Source organism: Bidens hawaiensis, unplaced genomic scaffold (genome assembly GCF_021521415.1).
Source record: "Bidens hawaiensis isolate Kalapana, Puna unplaced genomic scaffold, B.hawaiensis_p1.1 tig00008539_1, whole genome shotgun sequence".
In the NCBI taxonomy this organism is placed as follows: domain Eukaryota; kingdom Viridiplantae; phylum Streptophyta; class Magnoliopsida; order Asterales; family Asteraceae; genus Bidens; species Bidens hawaiensis.
The window spans coordinates 935,281-955,661 of record NW_027491612.1 but is presented as its reverse complement, the minus strand read 5'-3'; the positions used below and the strand labels follow the sequence as shown (position 1 = coordinate 955,661).

Sequence of the window (20,381 nt, the reverse complement as noted above, 5' to 3'; positions counted from 1 at the left end):
GAATTTCAAGAAAAAGAATATCACATGGAAACAAGATATAGATGACAAAGTGGTGAAGTCTATCTAAAGGGATAAGGGGCCTATATAAGAAGAAAAAGAAGGAAGAAGAAGATCATCGGGCCTGTAACAAAATTTCAAAAAAGAGTGTTTAAGCTTTCATGTATTAAAAATAAGAGTGTTTGTATTTACTTATGTACTTTCTTTCACATCTTCATTGTAAAATACCCATCATGAAATAAAAACTTTCACTTTCCTTATAATACCTTTGAGTGTTCTTCCTATTTAGAAGTATTTCTCTTTTAAAAAGAGGAAATCTCCAACTACGAACTGTTCCTTTTTACCATACACCGGAAGTAGGAAACGAAACCTGGTTGTGCTGAATATTGCTGAAGGAGCCAGAGAGGAGTTACCTAAGGCTACTTAGGTTTGGTCTGGAATAACCTAGTAAAAAGACTCCTGGTGTAACCCGGCGATATCTTGGTCAAAACGGGAAAAAGGTACGGAAGCATGTTGGACCCTTGTTCTTTTTAATTTTAAAATACTTTTAAATATTTGAATCTCTTGGGTCTTATAAGGAAAATTCTCATAATTAATTTGAAACAGAGATATAAATACTTGCCTTAATAATTTTAAAATTACACTTAAAAATAATCCCTATGTGTTTAAATTTTGCATACTTATTAAATATTTGTTATAATATGTGGTTTATAAAATTCATAAGTTTCTTAAACTTAGATATAATCTTAAATTTCATGGATAATAACTTACTTGAACTAATAATCTTAAATCGTTCATATTTTTCCGCTGGTACCTCTGAAATTGGTATCAGAGCCACGCAAATTTCTTTCGCGGGGGCTCTAGCTGATGAATTTAATATACATGAATACAAAGGCTCTGATACCAATTTCAGATGTTAAATTTCATACATAAATCTAAAGGCTCTGATACCAATTTCAGTTATCTTATATGAGAATAGAAGTTAATATTAGATATTCGGAATAGTATTTCTTGTGTTATATACCAATTTCATCTATATAACTCATGTTAGAGATAAATTAAGTGAATGGTGCGGAGATGCTATATTAGCTAAATTAAGCAAGGGATTAAAAAGAAAAATATCTTTATGTTGTAGTAGTCCAAAAATGCCTTTAATGATTGGATGTGATAGTTCATATTATTATGGAAAGATAAAAAGAAAATATAAGAAAAGAACTCATTTTAGAAAAAGATATTTTAAAAAGCGTAAAACAAAATACTATAAGAGAAAGGGATATAAGAAGACGTTTAAGCCTACTTATAAAAGAAAACGAGGTCCTAAGGAATGTAAATGTTATTTCTGTCATGAAAACGAGGTCCTACTTATACAATTTATTCATAAGCTACAATTTATTTCTCTCGAAAACAATTTCTTTTAACTCAACATATTAATATCCATTAACATGTAATCTAAAGGCTCTGATACCATGATTTAAGATTATTAGTTCAAGTAAGTTATTATCCATGATATTAAGATTATTAGTTCAAGTAAGTTTATATTTTGCGAAAAAAATATAAAAAAAATAAGGAAAAAACCCGCTTTAATGCACATACATATTACTGTGCGATACCGTTGTATTATACATGTGTATTACTATGTATTTTTGAGTTTAATAGTGTTTAATTGCATATATTCAATATTTGTATATTGTATATGTGTAGTAGTGTTGTATTATATGGAAAAAAAATAATAATAAAATAAAAGTCGATGTGGTGCACATGTGCGTTAATGTTGTATTACACATACATACTAATGTGTATTCGATGTGTGTATTAGTCTTATATTGCATATATACAATAGTGTGTATCAAATATATGCAATAGTGTTGTATTATATGAAATACAAACACTTTTGCATATATGCAATGCACACTATTACACATGCGTACTACACCGACGAGGTTACCCACAAGGGTTTTTTTTTTTTTTGAACCAATAACAATATATAAGAATAATGGAAAAAAAGAAACTTCAAATTTTTTTTTTTAAAAGTTAAAAATAGTTTTTTAGGAGTTTTTAAGTTTTCTCTTTAAGAGAAGTTTTTACTAGATCCCACCCTTATATATATATATGGAGAGGATCAAGAGAAAACTCACCTTTAAAGAGAAAACTTAAAAACTCCTAAAGAATTATTTTTAATTAAAAAAATATATATTTTTTCAAAATTTTGTTTTAGCCATTATTCTTATATTTTCTTATATTTCATTCGAAAAAAAAAAAAAAAAAACCACTGTGATGCACATACGTATTAATGTGCGATACCGTTGTATTACACATGTGTTTACTATGTATTTTTGAGTTTAATAGTGTTTTATTGCTTATATTCAATATTTGTGTATTGTATATGTGTAGTAGTGTTGTATTATATGGAAAAAAAATAATAATAAAATAAAAGTCGATGTGGTGCACATATGCGTTAATGTTGTATTACACATACGTACTAATGTGTATTTGATGTGTGTATTAGTCTTATATTGCATATATACAATAGTGTGTATCAAATATGTGCAATAGTGTTGTATTCTATGCAATACAAACACTTTTGCATATATGCAATGCACACTATTACACATGCGCACTATACCGACAAGTTTTTTTTTTATAACAACATATAAGAATAATGGAAAAAAAAGAAACTTCAAAAAAAAATTTTTTTTTAAGTTAAAAATAGTTTTTTAGGAGTTTTTAAGTTTTCTCTTTAAAAGGAGTTTTCACTAGATCCCACCCCTATATATATATATATTTTAAGGATCCTAAGAGAACCATTGGTAAATTGAGAACTTTGAGAACCATTTTGGACCACTATAAAAAACCTCTAAAAAAAATTATAAAACAAAAAAAACCGAAAATTTTAAAAAAGTAAAAAAACCAAAATTCTTATATTTCATTCCGGTTTCATTTAAAAAAAACGAAAATTTTTTTTCTTTATAATTCGTATTATACCTATACACATATGTATACTTTCATTTAATCTCTAGTTACATAATGTACACATATGTACATTATCATTTACCTTAAATTATACATATGTGTATAGGAAAAAACATGTGTGTACATATTATACATATATGTATAATAAAAAAAACCGATTTTTTTTCTTTTTAATTCATATTATACCTATACATATATGTATACTTTCATTTAATCTCTAGTTATGTAATGTACATAATCATTTACCTTAAATTATACATATGTGTATAGAAAAAAAGCATGTGTGTACATATTATACATATATGTATATGTATAATTTAGCTAAACCGAGAATTTTCTTTTTACGTTTTTTTTTATTTAGAAACCGGGATGATAAATAAGAACTTTAGTTTTTTTACTTTCTTTATTTTTGCGTTTTTTTTATTTTATGATTTTTTTAATTTTTGGGTTTTTTTGTGGTCCAAAATGGTTCTCACAGTTCTCAATTCCCAAAAAGTTCTCACATGATCCTGATCCTATATATATATATATATATATATGTATATATATATATGAATAACTGGTGTGTTTAGGCTTGCAAGCCTAATGAAGCTCGATGTATGAAGCCCGCGCTTGTTAATTAAATTGGCTTCAATTTAGGCTCAGGCTGAAACTCAGCTTGATTTGATCTTTCAACGAGCAGATCTTGAGTAGCTCAACTTCTTTACGCCCCTAAGCTATGTGTTAGGGGACGAAGTTGACCTGTTTGACTCAATTCTCTTTTTTAGCCATAAGAATTATTTAACCCGCTTGAGATTAAAAAAAAGAGCCTGAGCTTCAGATACCAAGCTTAATTAGTTCCGCGAGCCTAAACAAGCCCAATTATTCGTAGATTATTGTTTGTTCTCACTGAAAGAAGTTTATCATTTGATAACATTGCAGGTGGCAGCATCAAAAATCACTCAAAACCCACCAATTGGTTTTGCCTTAATTCGGCCACCTGGACACCACGCGGTTCCTACGGGTCCCATGGGATTCTGTGTGTTTGGTAATGTAGCTATTGCAGCCCGATATGCTCAACGGGCCCATGGGCTTAAACGGGTTTTTATCATTGATTTTGATGTGCATCATGGGAACGGAACTAATGATGCGTTTTATGATGATCCAGACATATTCTTTCTTTCAACTCACCAAGTAACTGACAAACAAACATCCATTTTATTTATTTGTTATTTTCGAAGTGCAATTTAACAAATTAATTTTATATTATATGGTGTTTTAGGACGGAAGTTACCCTGGTACCGGGAAGATAGATCACATAGGATCCGGGAATGGTGAAGGAACAACGCTTAATTTGCCATTAGCAGGAGGCTCGGGTGATAACGCCATGCGGACTGTGTTTGATGATGTCATCGTACCGTCGGCCCAAAGATTTAAGCCAGATATAATTCTTGTATCAGCAGGGTATGTTTTTGACTTTTGACTTTTGACCTGACCCGTTTTGACACATTTTGCAACGTCTGACTTTTGACCCTCTTTTGTTCAGGTATGACGGACACGTATTGGACCCATTGGCAAATTTTCAGTTCACAACAGGAACATATTACATGTTGGCATCAAGCATCAAGCAGCTTGCAAAAGAATTGTGTGGTGGTCGGTGTGTGTTTTTCTTGGAAGGAGGATACAATCTGGAATCTTTGTCTGATTCGGTTGCAGATTCTTTTCGTGCTTTTGTTGGAGAACCGAGCATGGCGGCAAAAGTTGAGGATCTTGGGTACTTGTACGATGAGCCGGCTTTTAAAGTTAAACAAGCTATTCAGAGGATCAAACACTTGCATTCTCTTTAGAAAGTTTTAATCTTTCACCTAGTGGCGGTGTAGTCTTGTATATGTGTAGGCCAATGCACATAGATAAACTTTTAAATTTTGGCATATGAAAATGAAATTGTCTTCGCATTGGTGACTTTGTCCCATGCTACCTGCTATACTTTTACCTTTATGTCGACTCCAAAAGAACTTAGGTGAATGAAAGGGAGGGTGCATGTATCTTAACAATACCGCCCGTATCCTTAACACTAGCCGGCTCCACACCAATGTCGAAAAGGTTTGATTTTTCATGAGGGTAAGTGGCATTGCCTGGGATTTGGATTTCTTGAGCCAGGATAAAGATAGAACTTCATTTACAATCTGTGGCGTGGCGCATCCAGAATGTTTATATCCGACTCCGACAGAAAGGCTATTGGAATTCGGATATTAAGAAGCCCATAACCCGTTTAAGCTTTGCTAGGCAGTACTTTCGAGATGACTTCACAAATTATGCCTACCAGAACCATTCTCAACAGGTCCATAAGGAGCGATCCCATTTTTTTCAAATGAAGTTGTGAAGTTGAAATATTGTGCCACTCTGGGTCATTTAAATGAAGTACACAAACCCACAATATTAGTAAAACATACCGGCTTGAAGTGAAGGTTTTGTGGATCAACATATTTTGGGATGGGTGAGAAAAAGGAGGAACTGCGTACAAGCGTTGTTAATTACTCCGTTTAGATCAAATTAACTGAGAACACCACAACGCCAACCTCCAATAACTACCAAAAGTGCTTGATAAGATATGAAGAGGGATTCGATATTGAGGGATCTCTAATGATTATTCTTCTCCGTGCCTGTTTTCTTTCTCTTACTTCCAACCATCCTTCATTGCAATCCCTATTACTACTTTACATTTACACGGTGTCTTCTGCCAGTACTTGGTAGTAGTTTTCTAATTATGCAGTTTGGAAACCATCACTAGATTACTATCACTATATATTTTGGTACTTTGCTTTGTATGCAGGTATTATATTGAGCCGATTGTTTCGCTAGAAACCTCTATTCCTTGATAGGGATATGATTTGCCTAGCTACATCCCAACCTTCACAAACTCTATGAATAATTTTGCTATGAGTTAGATTTTACTAAGTATAGTTGTTTTAGCTAAAATATACATTTAAGTAAAAAAAAATCAAAACATAAACTGATTGTTTTTATTTTTATTTATTTATTTTTGAACGGCCAACCAAAAAAAACAAACAAACAACCAACAATATATGCAACCAATGGATTCATCTGGTGAGAATCATGAAGTCTTGCATAACAAGCATATATTGCGCACGGGAATGCTTGTAACATCCAATGGATTCATCTGTGAGAATCATGAAGTCTTAAATAACAAGCATATATTGTGCACGGGAATGCTTGTAACAACCAATGGATTCATCTGGTGAGAATCATGAAGTCTTGCATAACAAGCATATATTGCGCACGGGAATGCCTGTAACAACCAATGGATTCATCTGGTGAACATGTTAGTATAACCTGCTCTTTAGGCTTCATCATCATCGTCTTATCCTTATCCCTCCGTCTTTCAATCATTCTGAACAACATCCATTCCATTCACTCGGTTAGCAGTGACTCTTCAATGTCCCATTTTATATTCCAATTATTTAATACAAAATCAACACTTGCTTGATTAAAAATCAAACAAACTACAAGATATCATTCTTATTATATTATAAAACGAAGCTCATCTCACATGTGCATTAATTACAGGTGACACCAGGCTTTTGATTTCTCTTTCTTCTTGCACTGCTAATAACTTGGTGTGTGCAGCAGCAGCAGCACCAACAGCCAATGCACTTTTGGCTCACATTTGTAACGATAACCGAATTACACACATCCTTTTCTTTCAAAATAATAATAATAATAATAATAATAATAATAATAATAATAATCAAAACTTACTTACTGTTAATACCTCGTGTACAAAAGTAACAACAAATGAGTATCTGGTGGTGGTTAAAAAAGTAACACTAAATTTGAGCATTACTTGATCAAATGTACCTACCATTCAACAAGCAAACTGCAACTATAATCTCTAACCCAAAATTCAAGCATTAATTAAACCTAAATCATCTTTTCTTTGAGTGTCCTTACTCAAGGAAAGTTTGGATGAAAGTTAAAAACATTTGTCAATTGCAAAACATCCCACCAAATTTGGCTGCTTGAGTGGAACATCTATCAAAGCTGCCCATGAGGAAGTCTATCAAGAGTATTATTCAAAGACTTATGTTGGCTGCTATAGTTTATTTTATTTGCCAAGAAAGGAATTTGAGATTACTTGAAGGAAGGAGCAGGAATGATAATGACTTATGCAACATCATAAAAGAAACAGTTAGACTCAAGCTTCTTGGTATGACAATTAAAGAAACAACTAGTCCAATTAAGTTGAATTAAGACTGGGGATTTGAAGTGGTCAAGAAGGTCAAGAAATTGAAAGTCAACAATGAGAAGTCAATTATCGGGTCAAAGTCAACCTGTGAGGAAAAGTCATAAGCAGAATATAAGTGAGAATAGGTTGTTATATGGACAAGGGTATGTGTGGCTTTATAATAATGTCAATAAGTTTTCTCGAATGCAGTTCGGGAATTTTTGGAGAATTCATATGCAGGAGCAATTTGGTTATATAGTTATGATGGATCAATAGCAACATTTGAGGCAAAATTATAGACATTATAAGAGTGTTCATAAGCTGTTATATGGGCAGGGGTATTTGTGGAAATACTGGAAATTGCATATTCAGGGGCAATATGGTCAGAAAGGCAAAGATCAGTTTGGGATGCTTTTGCAAAAGTCAAAAGTTGGATCGAAGTCTTCTGTTTGGGCTTTGTAAAATGCAGGGGTATTGTTGGCAATTTAGAAGTGAAAATGATTTGAAGGTCATATGCAACAAGGAAAGACAAAATTGGTTTACAAATTGGCCAATGTACACTGCTGGAAATAAAGAGGACTTACTGTTGATTGATTTTAGGCCCAAGATGGTTTTTGTATATAAGATTGTGTACTTGTATTTTGATCTTTTATTTTTTAGAAAATGTATAGGAGCTAAGCCCGATTTTAGATGCGTGTATAGATATCGGGCTAGTAATGTTAGGATTGTTTGCTTTCTTTCTTTTAGGACTTGAATAGTTTGGGGATATGTCCTAGCTAGTTGTGATGCCTTGTTTTGTTTATTTTTTTTTGAATAAAAGTTTGCCAAGGCTTCGGCCTTTTTACAAAAAAAAAAATTAAACCTAAATCCACCATCAAGAACCCTAAAATCGAAAATTCATTGATTTTACTTTACACTTGGGTAAAATCAATCAATCTGTAAATAAAGAGATTATTTGGGGACGGAAAGTAAGTAAGACGTTACTATGTCGCAAGATTGAATTGAAATTGAGTAGTAAAGCAAATTCTTTTTTTTTTTTGAAAGACAAACAAATTATTATATAAAAAGGAAATGCTAGCCCGAGGCTAGGCAAATACACCAGAAGCCACTAAACATGCAGCCACCCAAACACTTAAAACGAACAGACCAAAAATAACAGTCCACCCACACATAATTTTACCATTTAAAACGACACCAATCCTCCATGTGAGACCCCTCATCCTCCCCCTATTCTTAATCCAAAGGAAGCCCAAAACTTTTATCTCTTCCACCAAGCCCGAGACTTGAGTCAGAATACCCCTATGAACAAGAGCATTCTTCCTTTTCCATAGGCACCACACCGCGACCAAGCACGCCGCATGAAACACAGTAGCCTTTTCCTTTTCAAACGTTGAGAACTTATCGAAGGCCTTTTGCACCATTGAGCGAGTACACTCCACAAAGATTGTGCAAGACCACATGAGATCAACACATGCTCCACCGTTTCTTCAACCTCACCGCAGAACGGACATTCGTTCGAGGCCACCGGAATATTTCTATTGCCCGATGCATCAAAAGTCGGCAACCGGCCCATCATTGTCCTCCAAGCCACAAAACTAACTTTTTTTGAGACCAACCAGTTCCACTCGAACTTAAATTCCAGGGCTGCAAAATTGTTCCTTGCTTGCTTATCTTTTCAATAACAATGAACCAACGCTCGTTAGAACAATCAACACAGGTTCAATAACATTAAAAGTTGAGTCAAAGACACTTGGTGCTAAAAAATACAAACTGAAACAATAGCCGGCAAACCAGAAGAAATATGCAGCAAAGAACTTTTCACACCTTTTAAGTAAAGAAACATGAACAACAATATTTGATAAGAGATTTTAATCATAAGATGAAAATTATAACTTGGCATTGATAAAGAAAACTTACACAGCTTGCAAGTCAAGTCAGCTCAGCAAGATATAACAAAACTCACTTAAAGTTTGTAATAATTAACTTCCTCCTAACATAGTTTATTCCATATAAACTCTTAACCGAATGATGAATTTAAGACCCAACATTAACAAAGACTAGCCTCAAATAATGCCACAAGGCACATCATAAATTGTAGTAAACAAACGCCACAAAAGAGAACAAGCATGCAATATATTCCAATTAACACAGAATTATATGATTGTATAACATATATCAGACACAAATCTGACCAAACAGCAGTCACAAGACTTTTAAGATAAAGACATGTCACAAGACATATTGTTGCTCCTATTTTGGCACATTCTGAATAAACCAACTACATCTGAATAAAAACACAATAAACATCAAGTATACCAACTGAGAAAGACACTATTAGACTTAAAAATGGATAAGACATTTATTTAACTGAGATCAAACACACATACAGTTCAAAAGTATATTCTGGTGGCCACATTTATAAACCCACAGATGATAAAGATCAACGGGCCCGGATCACAAACTATTCTTATAAATTGCATCTTGAGCAGATAGGTTAGTTCTATAGCCTAATATAGCGTTTTCAATACCCAGACTACTTTAGTCACCATCGACTTAATCTAGAAGTCAAAGTTAACAAACTATTTTTTTTAACAATCCTCCTGTAGTTTCACTTTTTTTTTGGGGGGGGAGGGGGGGGGGGGTTCTAAATTGGTATCTAATCTTAGTCAAAATTAGTTTTGATGACCAGAACACACATTTCTGGTGAAGCTTGAACAGATATGCATATTCAAGACGCAAAAAGAATATTTAATACATATTTTGAGTTCTGGCTAGAAAATATAAAAGAAATGTTTAAATTTTAAACATCGAGTCTTTGATTGCCAAAAAATACCCAGCAGTCGACTTTTCAGGACGGGTCAAATTATGATGTAAATGGTTGAAATCAAAGGTAAATAGGTTGAAATTGCTAGATCTATATATAAACAAATATTTTATTTTACCCTGTTGACCCGCTACCAAAATCAAAGCTAAACAGGTTAAAATCGCTGCACCTATATATATAAAAATCTGTTAATTACCCGGTTGGCCCGTTACCTATATCGACTTATTCATTAGTAAAATGGGTTGAAATAGTCACTTTATTTAAAACTAAATCTAGATTCTTGTTATTAATTTTAAAGTATAAAATCATACCGGCTCCAGTTAGCAATCTCACAATGCACTAGGCCGCATAGGCCTGTGACCTAAGCTCCTTGACTGCATCTTTAGAACGTGACAGACATGTTGACTTTTGAGATCAAACACATTGATTTAGCAGAAGACTAATTTGAAGTTACTTAACAAAAAGTAATGGTTTAGGACTAGAATCTTCAATGTTTAACTCAAAAGTCAAAATGTGTCCACCCAATAATTAAAGAGTAGGGCAATATAATAATATAAAAAGTGATTGCTTTTACATACATGTACATACCTAGAGTTCAATCAAGCCAGGAAAAAAACCTTTTTAAAATTCAAATCTTTAACTGCCAAAAGTTGAGCTAAAATTTGTCAATCCGCATAAAGCAAACGCAGGCTAAACCTTAATAATCTTAATTCGGAATCAGCTTAATTGATTTTGTTTATAAACAGAAATGAGGTTGTGCAAAAGTAAACCGTACCTCTCATCAGTAAGTGCATTCTCAAGTAAAGCCTCCTCTAACCTTCCGTCAAATGTTGTAGCACGTTAACTAAGCCTTGAGGTAAAATGTAAAATAAGTATCCAGAAAAGATGCCTGAGTGTAACTTAAGTAAATACTATCATACGGTAACACAAATGCTACAGATTTATTACGATGAGAAATGGAAGACGTGCCTTCACTCGGCGGTCCAGCATCTTGTTTTTCAAGTTGTCTATAACTTCATCTGTTCTGAATGGTTCTTGGTTTGTAATCCAGCAAACTTCAGCACCAACACACCGTAATATAAATGTTAGTTCCATCAAAAGCAATGTGGTCGCCTAGAGAATGAAAAGGGATGGATTATTTATCGAGTTGTCTATAACTTCATCTGTTACTGGCATTTGAGATTGCTTTAGAATACAGTGAACTAATTTTGTAACAAATTAATATAAAACTCAATCAAACAGCTAGTTAAGGAAAAAAAAATGACGGTAACATAAACATAAGTAAGAACTCAATCACAGATGCGGTTTTGGTGAAGTGATGGACCGTATTGTAAGGGAACCGTTCGCCTCGGCTGTGAAATCGATAACTTAACCTGAAACCATCATTTAAAGTCAATTTATGATTTCATATGTGAACCGATCATGCACAAATTAAAGTGAAAGCAAAATATTTAACCTGTGAACTGTTAACATTTACCTCCATGGCGATTAGCCGAGTAAGTTCTTGGATGCCACCTTATAGTATTTGATATTCAATAACATGCACAATATTATGCTTCCAACTCTCGATCCGACGACATGGCAAAAAAAAATATATAAACAATGGGTGTCATTGAAATTTGAAGAATCATATTGGATAAACCAACCCCAGCCGGCGATCTAGACCAATCCCATTGACCACATATCCAGCCATCTTGGATAAACAACCGATCCGCCACAAAACACCACACATGAATCCACCATAGTGCATAGGTGATATCTCAAAAAAGTTATTTGGAATGAGCAAATATTAGCTGAACTATAAGTGGCTAATGAATTTAAACTGGGTAAAATTCGTCGCGTTACGGCGTGAGCGTAATTTCGCGGATTCGGTCGGTATCATTAATTTTGTAATGACAATAACAATACAAAAAATATTTCTATGAGCATCTAAAATAGTATCTTCACACTTACAACTTATGATAAATATGTAAAAAATAAGTGTTGTATCGGTTAGCTTCGTTCCGGTATTGGCACTAAACCCAACAATTAAATTAGTAAATGCCCAAAAGAGTCATATAGCTTATGATACAAAAAAATAACATATTTAAAACGACGTTTTTTGGCTGGTAAAACCCAAGCGTTGTGCGGCGAGTCGACGTGAATTCTCTCAGTTTTGTTTATGTTCATTACGGTACCGAAACTAAAAAAACTCGTATAGCTTATGATACAACAAAACATATCTAAAACGACGTTTATACGATCGCAAAACTCAAGCGCTGCGGCTGCGAGCCGATGCGGATTTTTTCGGTTTAATAACGTTCGTTACTATACCGGAACTATAAAAACAAAAAACTTATATTATATACTATAGATAAATATGAAGTTGTTTGTGCCATAGAATCCAGTGTAGCCAAGCTTCACTGTTTATCTATACAGTGTAGCAAATTAGCCGCGTTGCGGCGACAGGACACGAATTTCTATTGGTGTCATTTAAGTTTGTTAAAACACCAAGACTAAATAAAAATTAAGTTTATAAAAATCCAAAAAAGTATCAGAACATATACAACTTATAATCAAAGTTACAAGAATTTGGTCGCCATTGACTAAGTTCGTGCCGATATATGAATGAAACCCTAAAAGTAAATTAATAGACGTCCAAAATAGTATTAAACTCGTATAGCCTTTGATACGAAAAAAAACATATTTAAAACGATGCTTCTTCTGTCAGGAAATACGGACATTGCAGCGGCAAGTCAATGCGAATTCGAGGCAGCGACGGCTACGTTTGTTACGGTACCGAAACTAAACTCAAAAACCAATTTCGTCAAGTTAACATATTTAAAAAACATGGGCGTTGTGTCAGCGAGTTAACGCAAATTCGCTCGGTATCAGTTAGGTTCGTTACAAGTATGGAACTAAACCTAAAAACAGTTATAATATTTAAAAACAACATACTTTTATATACATAAATAAATAAATAAATAATAAAAAACACATAAAAAAATAACTAAAAAAAACTTGTAACCGTTAGAAGATGAACTAAAAAAAAAACCCAAACAAATTGATGCCAAGGTGATTCGTACTCAGACGCATACCTTTAGAAGACTTATCAGCACCATCTTTAGCCATCAGACTAAAACTATCAAATGATTATGCATTGTAATTAATTATAAAAAAAGTCAAACAAATGGTGCTACAAAGGATTCTTGTGGCATCGACAAATTGATGTTTATCTAGTACTAGTATATATAATGGATAATCAATTAAAATATACACGCCATTATTGGATTGAAAGGATGTGTAAATTATTTGCCTCTCTCATATATAAGAGTAATTACTCCAATATGAGTGAAAATGTAGTCTCCATAGTTTGGAATTATAGAATTTTGCATCCAATTTGTTTGATACAAAAACTCATCATTATGACGACTCCTTTGTTAACAAACCTTCTCGGTTGATTATTGCACACGATTGATGAATTGGTTGTGACACTTAACCATTTTAAATTAATTTTGTGCTAACATAATACCATTAATTATTGCACATGATTAATGAATTGGTTGTGACTCCTGGCCATTTTAAATTAATTTTGTGCTAATGTAATCTGGGTTTATGTTGTAATCAGAAAATTATGGAAAATAAAATAAAGATATTTTAGTCCAAAAACTCTAAACACTAGGTGTTATTTATATTCTGTTCAAAAAATCAAGTTTTGACGTATAGCGAAAACTACGTAAAACTGACACTGGCAGCAACTCGGGTATGGTTTAAAAGTCCAAAATATTTCAAAAACTTGCCTACGGAGATCCTTGTCTGGGGCAAGTACCGCGTTGATATATATTGCAAAATATTTCAAAAACTAGTCTTAGGTGTGTAATATTGTTACATAATTATTTATTTATATATATTGCATAATTATTTAACTTTATGAGTAATAATGACACATGGAGAAATTATTCTTCTCCCGCGTGTCACATGGGTGGCTTTGTACGCTACGGTATGTAGCTTTAGGGACCTTTGAACAAGTCACACCAATATATAAATATAATGAAGTTACTAAAAATAAAATATAAAACTACAAATAATGTGATCCTCATCAGAGCGAGTCCAAGGGACTAAAAACTTGTGCGGTATACCCGATCCCTTTGGCAACCCTTTTCACTTGCCTATTTTTATGCTTCATGTACCATTTGATCTCTCTCTTTACCAAGTAATTTAAATGCAAAATAAAACAAAATATGACCCTTTTATGCAAGTCATTATAAAAATGGAAGATGGGAGACAGGGAAAAAGAAGCCTCGGAAACCCCAACAACGATAACAACAGCAGCAACAACAAAGAACAAGATCGGTTCTTGCCAATAGCAAATGTAGGCCGGATCATGAAAAAGGTGATTCCATCAAGCGGGAAAATATCAAAAGAAGCGAAAGAAACCGTACAAGAGTGTGTCTCGGAGTTCATTAGCTTCATCACGGGAGAGGCCTCGGATAAATGCCAACAAGAGAAGCGAAAGACGATCAATGGCGACGATATTATTTGGGCTATTACGACTTTAGGGTTTGAAGAGTACGTTGACCCGCTCAAACAATATCTTCTCAAGTATAGAGAGTTAGAAGGGGACAAGGTTAATAACAATGTGCCTAAGCCACATCTTAGCATTGAGCAACAACAACATAATGCAACAAATGGTTTACCATATGACAAGGTCTATTCTTCTTCGGCCGTAAGCATCATGCCTCAACCGCCATTCATATCGCCTTCTGATCAACAGTTTGTTTTGCCGTTTTCGTTGAATTCTATTCAGACACAAATACACAATCAACAAGAGAGCATTGATTCTGTTGGGCATTGGTAAATGAATGTTATCCTTCAACTTCATAAATATAAAGAGTTTTCTTTTACAAGTTTGATTACACATTTTGTTGAGTCATGGACCAAAGGGTAGGGTCTGGTGGGCCACCAACAACTATTAGTTCAGTTTCTTGAAATTGAAAAATAACCAAAAATAATCTTATCTTCTTTTTAAGAAAAAGACAGAAAAGAAAATATGTTAAAAGAGTAAATGATTGGTATTTCAGGATGAGAAAGACGTTAGGGGTTGAAAAAGCATTTGGAACAATGGCAACAAAAGAATACATTACTTGAACATCTAAAGTATTGGTTAACCTAGTGAAAGTTTATAGCTTTCAACCTAACTTAATTATTGGAAATAACATCTCATATCCTTTAAGATAGAAGTATGATTTACCTATCTTTTAGTGGTGGATCTAGACGTAAATCTCAGGGGTAACGTTTAACTTTTTTATCGTATTTCATACAATGTAAACGAGTATTTTTTTTACCGTAGTTATACAATAAACACATTTCTTTTTTACTGTTTTTCATATAATAGATTTTTTTTTTTAATTTGGTGTTAGATCAATATCATCATTTTCTTGGAATTTTCATTTAAAAAATTGATAATAAGACTTTGTCATTTCATCTTTCAAACGCCCTAATTTTCACAGAAACAAAATAAACCATAAATCCATAACCAATTCCAATTTACACATAAATCATAAATCCCTAATCAATTCAATTTACATTATTCAAATATCCAATAAACCATAATCAATCATTCAAATATTTAATTGCCCATAAGCAATTCCAAATTAACAATTTATATAAACAAATTAAACAATTACAATTTTAGATAAAAGTATAACAAATACCTAAATTGAACAAGTAGAGGTCGAACCGTGGATGAGGGACTGAGGGATCACCGGTCGTTGGCTACTCGGCTGCAGCGTGGAGATCCGGTGACCGGAGGAGGGCAACAAGGGGTCGGGGCATCGTGGGGTTGACGGTGGCTGAATGAAACTTTATTTTGTTGAATGTTGATGTCCGACCTAAACCAAACGTCCACGTATAATGGACCAACAAACAATGGTTTTATTTGGCTTGGGCTTTGATTTGGTTGAACTTTAAACTATAGTTGAGCTTTAATTGATTTTAACTTTTAAATTGGTTGAGCTTTAAACAAAGAGGGATAACGTTATATTTTTTCAGGGATAGCGGAATACAAAAACTATCAAAAAAAAAATTGCACTACCAACGAAAAGTTAAGTGGTAGCGGATGCTACCCCTAGTTACTAGCTACATCCACCACTGCCGTCTTACCTTCTTCAGACCCTACCAATAGCTCTGCTATGAATGAGATTTTAACAGACATGGAGGTAGTGATTGTTGTTGTAACCTTTATAACTTTATTATATATTTTAGAGACAATTTTGTCTTTTGACAATTTTGTCTTTTAGCAAAATCATGCATAACTTTAATAAATAATTACAAGTTTGGTTCTTTAACTTTAATAACATTTTGTTAATTTATAAAATATTTACATATATACCTCTTATTTTAAACCAACGACCCCCACAACATTTAAACATTTATGAATTTTTCACATGTTAATATTTTAAAAAAAATATTATACTATAAAAACAAGTATTTTATTCTCTTTAATTTAAGTATAGTATTGCTATACTTTTTTCATTTTAAAAAACTTAAGGTGTTACGTATTACCATCAAGGATAGGCAAACGGGTCGGGCAGGTACAGGCGTTCGGGCCATGGGTCTAAAAGGTTACGGTTGGAATTGGTAGACACAAAAAAAGGTTAATTTGGTTTGGGTTGGGTCAGGCCGGGACAGGCTCGGGTCGAAGGGGGTCAAGTCAGAACAGATTTCGGGTTAGAACAGTGTTTGGCAGAATGGGTTGCGGGTCCAGACGCGTTCAATGTAGCATTACGTACGCACCGACACCTGATTGCGCGTGTACAATCATTGTGTGACGTGCTTGCTAGATTTAGAAAAACCAATTCAAACTTAAAACAAATTTGGTTCAAATTAAGAATAAAAATATAAGCTATGTAATTCAATTCGATTAGAGACCTACAATTCAGGACTCGAGACTTGAAGCCGCGTAAGCAAGTTGCTGGATGGGCTCCTTCCTTATCTTGAATGAGACGACATCATGGACCAAAAAAAAACAGGAAAAAACCAAAGTCGAGTGCCCTTTTATTAAAATCGACTTGAAGAAAATTATATCTTCAGTCTGTCCATTGTGTGGCGAAGTTCTAGGACGGTCGAAAACATCTCTTGTTATATGGCAGCTGGTTTTCCTTGACGGAATACTCTTCCCATTTTCATGTTCTCAATAAATAGAAGCTTAAAAGTGTCCAATTTGAAAAAGGAAATGATCCATTTGGTGATGATTCTTGCATGTTGGTACATTTGACAAAACTCCTTAGCCAGGTGGGATTCTAAAATCACTTGTGTGGTCCTGTTGCTGTGAATTTAGCTTTCCTGTTTTCATCTCTTGTAATGTGATGTGTGCCTTAGCCGCACACGTGTACAAGCTCATTTACTAGTTTTAATTTAAAGTTACTATTTTCCTTTAATGTCCGTATATATAGTGGAGTTATGCTAGTAGTGGATAGATTTCAATCTGTTAAGTAGTAACTCTATATGTTTAGCTGAATCTTACTATACTATTAAACCAAGACAGAATTACAAATTTTGTCCTTTAAAAAAAGCCAAATTACGGTTCGTGTCCTTTTCTAAGTTTCCTTGCAGGCGGTGTACTTTAAACTTTTTTTTTCTACACGTTATGTCCTTTACGCTAACTGGGTTAGAAAAACTCAGTTAAGTATGACATGTGCCAGACATGTGATGGGCATAATTGTAATTTTAATATATCCCTCCTTTCTCTCTTCTTTCTCTCTAAGCCACCACCATCACCATAAATTCCGGCCACCATAAATTCCGGCCACCTCGTTGCAGATTCCATTCAACCCACCACCACCACCTCCTTCAGATCTTTAGTTCCTTTCTTCGATGACACTTCAATCAAACTCGCAAGCTTCATAAAATTCAATTTTGAATCATCTTGACCGGAAGCTATTACAGGTTTCAATGTGGAATCAACAATTTTGGGCTTTAAAACATCACCATTGAATACCGATTTCGACTTGCTCACATAACTATCATCTCTAGTAACCAACTCAGACGTCTTCACCGCTTCTTTCTCAAAATACAAACTCGAAACCGGCTTCGAAACCACACTGACCGTACTCGGTGAAGCATAACTCGACAAACTTGCCAAAGCCGAACCACCCGACTGCCCATTCCGGTCCCCACAACAGCTGGAAGCTCTCAGAATCATTTCATCAAACACTTGGTGGGTGTTTTCAAGATCCAGCAATTTAACAGCTTCCCTCTTCTGCTCTTCGGTCTGAAACCTCACAAAACACTTCTGCATCTCCACCAACACATTAAACAGCTCATCTGGGACATCGTTCCACTTCTTTTGGCGGGCAATCGCTTCGATTTTCGCCTGTTCTTCGGTCTCCAGGTTCCGAATTAATAGATCAGACACAAACCCAGACAACTATTAACCCTAGATCGATCAATCGTTTAATCCTGACTATAAACGATCAATTAACCATAGGGTTAATGATCTACGCTCAAAAACGATTTAATGCTTACTTACCTGTATTGATGATTATACGAAGGTTATTAGGAGAATAAGTAGGCCGGCTATATGAGTAGAAGAACACTATAAATCAGAGGCTTATAACATAATTAACTATAGGGTTAATGACGGTGAGGGCTAGAATAAAGTATCTGCAAGATTAATTTGATTATATCATCAGTTTTCGTGTGATGGTGTTTGAGGAGTGGTTATGGTGATGATGTGGTAGAACAAAGTGTGTCTGATCTATTAACACATTGGTGAAACAGAAGAAGAAGAAGAAGTTGCAGGGTAGGCAAAAAGACAAAACTACCCTCACATGCTTCTCACGTGATGGGATTTAACAGAGTTTTTCTAACCCAGTTAGCGTAAAGGACATAACTTGTAGGAAAAAAAAAGTTTAAAGTACACCGCCTGCAAGGAAACTTAGAAAAGGACACGAACCGTAATTCGTCTTATTTTAAAGGACAAAATTTGTAATTCTGTCTTAAACCAATACAAGGTTTTCACATGACATTCAACTAGCATGTTTACATAGGTTTCAGACTCATCAATTTTCTTATAATTTTTAAATGTTAATTTGAATATTAATTTTAAACAGTAACTCCTAAGTTGAAGAAAGTTTTAAAATAAATTGTTATAATCATCATTTATTGAGTAATAAAGACAATTAATTGTTTTCATTGTTAACTTTATAAATTTTGAGACTTTGTTATTATTTTTTTTTTTGGATTTTGGAAAATTATTTATGAACGTTTGGACTGGATGTTTGGATTGAAATGGTGGTTTAAGTCACGAGTTTTGGATTATATTGTTGCTTTATTAAACGCGCGGTTTAATAAAAATTATAATTATATCTCATTGTTATATTCATATTTTTAGTATTTTTTATGTTGTTTACTCAAATGTTTTGTAATTTCAATAAAAATAGTTTTTATAACACACAACTTATGCTACAGCATCTACTTGTTTACGGTTCGTAGTTTATAACATAAGACTTTAGTAGATGATGAAGTTTTAACTAATATATCTTTTTGTTTCGTTGTATAAGTTAGAAATATGTGACATAACTTAGAATTATGTTTTAAATTGTTATTTTTCTCTATTTGTCTTTGTATGTTGGGTTCTTTTAATTAAAATAACAATGTGATACCTTATAATAATAATAATAATAATAATGCTAGATTATCTGACGTTTACAATTCGTTAAAATGTATATAACACGTGCGCGCGCATACACACACACACATATATGTATATGAAGTTTTATATATTTTCCCTCCGTGTGTAACACGGGATGTAACTTAGTGTATTAGTATTGTATTAAGGTCATGAATGAATATTGTGAAAAAAATATTTCTCTTTAAAATTCTTCTGATTTCTCCCTATTTTTATTCTCCCTCTTCAAAATGATTCTGAGTTCTCTCTATTTTCTTATGAATTTATCAAGTGTGTTTCTAACATTAGGGAATTAGGGTTTCAAACTAGTGAAAATTGGGTTCGTGCAAACGTCAGTTTCTAGTTAATGATGATTGCATTGATCAAATATCCAACGTTAAATGATTCACTTTAGTTAAAAAGTGATTCTGACTATAGTCTTTAGATGATTCATGCTCTTGGTATTTAAAATTGTGTGTAAATTAGAACTATACATAATTTGTAAATCCACAAACAAAAATTTTATTTCGATATGGTTACTACCACAAATCCAAAAATTTCAAAATATCAATTTGATTCAGTTTTCCTAGTGATATGTTGGTATAATAGTTTTTCGTTTACAACTAATTTGTGAATTACATTCATAAATAAATATTGGAAATGATATACTTCTACTATTTAAAAGAACTAGAAACGCAACCTGTTCATTCCATTTC

The 20,381-nt window shown here is 33.4% G+C and overlaps 1 protein-coding gene and 1 pseudogene across 1 annotated transcript in view; both read left to right on the top strand.

Moving 5' to 3' along the window:
• The first annotated feature begins 3,966 nt into the window (after positions 1 to 3,966).
• Positions 3,967 to 20,381, top strand: part of LOC143529397 (histone deacetylase 14, chloroplastic-like) — a 165,347-nt gene continuing 148,932 nt past the window's right edge. The window contains exons 1-3 of the mRNA XM_077025208.1: positions 3,967 to 4,140; positions 4,229 to 4,410; positions 4,493 to 4,838. Of these exons, the coding sequence (XP_076881323.1) occupies positions 3,976 to 4,140; positions 4,229 to 4,410; positions 4,493 to 4,793 (648 nt within the window). The 5' untranslated portion in view covers positions 3,967 to 3,975 and the 3' untranslated portion in view covers positions 4,794 to 4,838. The remainder of the gene's footprint in view (positions 4,141 to 4,228; positions 4,411 to 4,492; positions 4,839 to 20,381) is intronic.
• Positions 14,266 to 14,853, top strand: LOC143529396 (nuclear transcription factor Y subunit B-3 pseudogene; annotated as a pseudogene).